The 4,589-nt window shown below is 53.3% G+C and overlaps 1 protein-coding gene across 1 annotated transcript; it reads right to left on the reverse strand.

Moving 5' to 3' along the window:
- Window positions 1-308: 308 nt before the first annotated feature.
- CSUI_010369 (dynein heavy chain) lies at window positions 309-3,244 on the reverse strand (the record flags this gene model as incomplete). Its single annotated transcript, XM_068070473.1, has 4 exons — window positions 309-624; window positions 1,021-1,214; window positions 1,861-2,136; window positions 2,708-3,244. Coding segments are annotated over 4 exons (1,323 nt in total), but the record flags the coding sequence as incomplete, so codon positions are not given.
- Between the last annotated feature and the right edge of the window lie 1,345 nt (window positions 3,245-4,589).

Raw genomic sequence — 4,589 nt, forward strand, 5'->3', positions numbered from 1 at the left:
GCACACTTCAGGCGTTGGTAAGAGAACCACTCCGAGTGTTGGTGGGAAGCTTTACGTCACGATGTTTTTGACCGGCAGTGGCGAGGGTTGCTGCCGCCGCAAGGACGTGGTGAAACAGCTGGAAATTCGATATACCAGTCCACGAAGAGCCCACGCGCAATTTTTCTGAATGCAGATTTCGTATCAGTTGAGATTCCTGGCACATCCGACAGCCGGGGGAATAAGAACGTGCTTCGGCTTATGCGCCTATCTTCGGTTGCATGAGCAAACTGGCTAGTTCTCGTATATCTGGCCCGGTAGTGACTTACGCGGTGGATTCGCCTAAGAAACTCCCGCCTCCTGTCCTCGTCCTCAGCGCAAAGACAGGTGAGAAATGCCGCCGCAAGCATACACTGAGGGATGCAAAGTTCCTGCTGTGACTCCTGAGCTCCCAGCTGAGCTGCCCACCGCTCCTTCTCCTCAGACAGTCGGTCAGCAAGCATTGAAGCTCTCGCGATCAGGGAAGCTGTGGCGTCTAGCCCCGCCTTCAACTGTTCAGCCTCTTGAGTGCAACGAGCAAACTCCTCTTTCATTGCAGCGATGCGTCCATCCGTCTCCGCTAACTCCTGACGGCACTGCTGCAGCCTATCGAGGCCACACAGGCAACAAAACCAGGATGGGAGTCATGCGCCCCCCGTGCTCAGGGCAACAAGACGCTCCAAGTTGGGGAACCTACTGTCTGGCTGTGAGAGAAGTAGGAGAGCCAACAACCACACGCCCCCACGGCTCCTGAGAACCGCACCTTCGGCTTGGCTGAATGGCACGCTTGAGGGTGGCACTTCACATGCCTTAGATAGCGGAGAGGCGTTCCGTTATCTACTCCAAGAGACGTTTAAAGGAGAATGAAGGCACCGTTCACAAAAACAGTCCAAGTGACGGTATCTGTCTGGTTCGGTTCAGTAGCGCGGCTCCAGCCATGCACATGGATGCCGGACACGTCGCTAGGGCGCAGCAGTCGTCCTTGAACACAGTTCCACGCACTTGTCTCTGGTGGTCTGTAGAGAAGCCCTTGCAGCATCAGAGCGTTCCCGGATGGGAGCAAGCCGTTCAATGACACGCGAGAACTTGAGGCTGGCGAGCGTCCAAGCAGCAAAGGGAGCTGCCGCAACTGACACTCTTCGAATGCTCCCAGGTTCGAACGAGGTTCGCTTTGCCTCGACCATTGCCTCTACTTCCTATCAGGGAGCAAATCAGGAGGAGCGGAGCAAGTACGCAAGAACTCTTTCTCTGTATCCTCAGCTCTCTAAACCCGCGTAGTGGTGGCCACGCTTTTTTTGTTCCCGCAGTTGGCTCTTCCTGTGTCTTCAATCGATGACCGCAACTAAGGATTTCTCAAGAACACAAAGCAACTGGAGGGCGATCGTCAAATCAGGTAGAACTCTGACCCGCTTCACGGGAAAACTGCTTGTGACGGGTACGCGCACTTCGTCGGTGCGCCGACGTACGCTCGGATGTCGACCACTGACCCCCCTCCTCGTCTGCTACTCGCGGGGTTTAACCAAAGGTGACTGCGGAGCCGAGTTTATTGCGCTCTGGCAGAAATCAGGTAGGCTTCTTCCCAGAGCAACGAGCGCGCGGGAACTGCAGAAGAGGAGACTGAAGAAGAAAAACACCTGGCAGACCCGCCAGCAGTCTTCAGGCGATACACTGAGCTGCGGTATAACCCACCCTTCTATCAAGCATTCACTGCTAAATGCTGGATTTGGTAGTATTTGTGTCACCCCACTCATGGAGTGTTGGGCGAACTGCTCCGCATACGACGTACGACGGTGGGACGTGTAAACTGTAAGGAAAAATTCCCGTGCGTCCTAGAGGTTGTACCTGTCGGACCGCTTGAGGCAGAGCTGCTGCATTGAAGTTGAGAAGACGAGCCACAGAGCCGCGCTCCCCCAGAAATCTCTTCATAGCATTCCACGAGCAATCCGACTGACCCAGCAGTCTGAGAAGGGCGCCCAAGACGTCGCGGACAGGCTCCGGTGGGACTTTGAGAGAGCGAATCTCACTTATCTGCTGCGAAGTGATAGCCCCCAATGCCTTCTTCGCCTCGGCCACTTCGGGATCGATTTTCGCTAGCTCCGCCTCAATCTGGCTCGAGTTCTAGAACACACATGCGCACGGGGGATCGCGGGTCCATGTGTTCTTTGCCTGTAGCACTGTTTCACGGATGCCGACGACAGCGAACGATTGTTCTGTGGTGAGGCGGCCTTATGGCTGCACCATGGAAGCTTTGACCAAGTGTTGCTCAACGGATTCCAGTCATTGGTCAAGCTTCTGGGCAAGGCGCTGTTTTCTCGTGCTGTCCTTGGTAACTTTTTGGTCTCGCTGCTCCGACGCCCTGTGTTCGCACTCTGTGGGACATCACAGTAGGCCGACTGATGCCGGTTTCTACGTTTTTTCCCTGTGGAACAGAAGAAAATGAAGACGCTATCAGGCTACCGTTCACACCTGCGACCTTCACTGCCACGTACGGCCGATCAGGTCTTCTCTCGTGGCTTTGAAATGCAGGGCTTGCCGCGTGCTCGTGAACTGCGTGCCACGCCAAAGAAGTAGGTCCCTCGGCGCTGAAGCGTGATAGTGGAATCCGACTCTACGAATCCGTGCACATTATGTGACCTCGTCCCTCTCATCGGCAGAATACAGCGGCTCTCCCCGTCTTATCTTTACTCACTTTAACCTGTTCGTTTTCCTCTTTCTGTGCTTCGGCCTCGAGCGCCTGAGAATGTTTTCGCCTTTCTTCAGCCTCTACCATCGCCCGGGCAACTTCTTGAAGTGTCGCCTCAGCCTGCTCCTGTTTCTCCTGGACCGTTTTTTGAGAGCGTTCTTTCTCCTCTTGTAGCTTGCGGACAGCATCGGAGACTTCCCCAAGTCTGGTCAGTCCTCTTTGCAAGTGAGAAACTTGGGACGCGTAAGCTAGTCTCTTTCTCTTGTAAACATCCCAGAAGTTGAGAAGAAGTCTTGCAATCTGTCGCGGCGACAGATCACTTGTAAGCGCTTTCAAGACATCTGATAACAGGGATCTAAGCTCCTTGGTGTTGAAGACATCCTGTGCTGGGAGAGACAGTTTCGCTGACTGGAGAGAGTTCAGGAATAGATCGTCGACTGTCAAGCTTCTCCAGTTATCTTTCCATAATACGAAACATGCGTCCAGATTGCTGAGGTCATCTATGAAAGGAGGGAGGGAATCGGCAGATAATAAATCAGCCATAACGAAAACAGAAAGGTTGTTTCTCAGGTTCCTGAGAAAACAGCTCACTGGAGAGTCGCCACCTCTTCGTTCCGGCACCTGGGTGTGTAAACGAAGAAAAGCACATCCGAACAGGACAGACACACGACCCTTGCCCCTTAAACACAACAAAATTGCTGACGTAAGAAGTTCACCAGAAGACCCGGGCTATTTCTCGCCAGCAGGCTTCGTCGCAAGCATGGAGACTAGCATCAACGACCGCACAAGAACCCTCTATACGCTTCCGAAATGCTCACTGCACTCACCAATCAATGCGGTTCCGGGCGCTGATTGGTGAGATTCAGTTCTAAAGTGGACTCAAAAGACGTCTGTGGGCCTACAGGTGCTGATTCGGTCTCCGAATCAAACACGTAAGTCAACAACAACAAGAAACCAAATACAACAAGTGAATACTACTTCATCTCAGCGGAATGATTTGCACGGTCTGCCCTGAGCTTGGCTGACTACTGTTGATCAGCAAGTCTCATGCTCAGTGGATTAATTCTGGAACACCTAGCAATAAGGCTAACCCGCCCGTCTTGTGCTCAGCTCAGACGCAGTCACCTCTCAAAGAATGTTAGTGCAGTCATACGCTCTTCACCCAAATCCGCGCGCGCCCTTGGTGTTGCCGACGTAGAATGTGTGGTAGGACGGCACCAAGATGCCTGAAACGGAGATGGCCTAAGAAACACCTGCGTATCTCGGACTGTACTGATGCTTACCGCGGCCACACTCGCCAGAAGTGCCTCGAAGTCCTTCGTGGTCCAAAGAGACGGAAGTGACATATTGGCCAGAAGTGCGCCTACGTGCCTCCTCACAAACGGAAACTGGATGTGGGAGTCTTCCAAAACCAGAATCACTTTCTTGTTTTGAGCCCCACATCGAGTCAGCAGCTGTTTCAAATAGTTCGAAAAGTGTTGCTCAGTGTAGTGCGCGTGGACCGGAGGAATGTCTATGCTAATACTCAAAAAGGAAGAGAGAAGACCAAGAAAATAATGACGGCCAAAGCCAGGCAGGCCAGCCAAGACCACGCCTTTCGGTTTGACGAAGCAGCGCTCTAGCCATGATAGGTATGTAAGGGTCTCTGGGGTCCAAGGGCACATTGGCGATCCCGTTGTAGAGCCGTACATGCATGCCTGCCGCGTAACGAGGTCTCGATACTCTGCAGCACACATGGCAGAAAAGGATATACACAAGCAGCACACATGGCGCTAAAGGGTAAACTCACGACCGCTGTTCCTGTTTGAGAGCACGCAGTGCGCCAGTTGTCCGCATGCGCCCCAACCGCAACTGCAGAAGACGGCAAAGCCACCTGTGGGAATTGAAC

The sequence above is a fragment of the Cystoisospora suis genome, assembly GCF_002600585.1.
Source record: "Cystoisospora suis strain Wien I chromosome Unknown contig_7262, whole genome shotgun sequence".
Classification (NCBI taxonomy): domain Eukaryota; phylum Apicomplexa; class Conoidasida; order Eucoccidiorida; family Sarcocystidae; genus Cystoisospora; species Cystoisospora suis.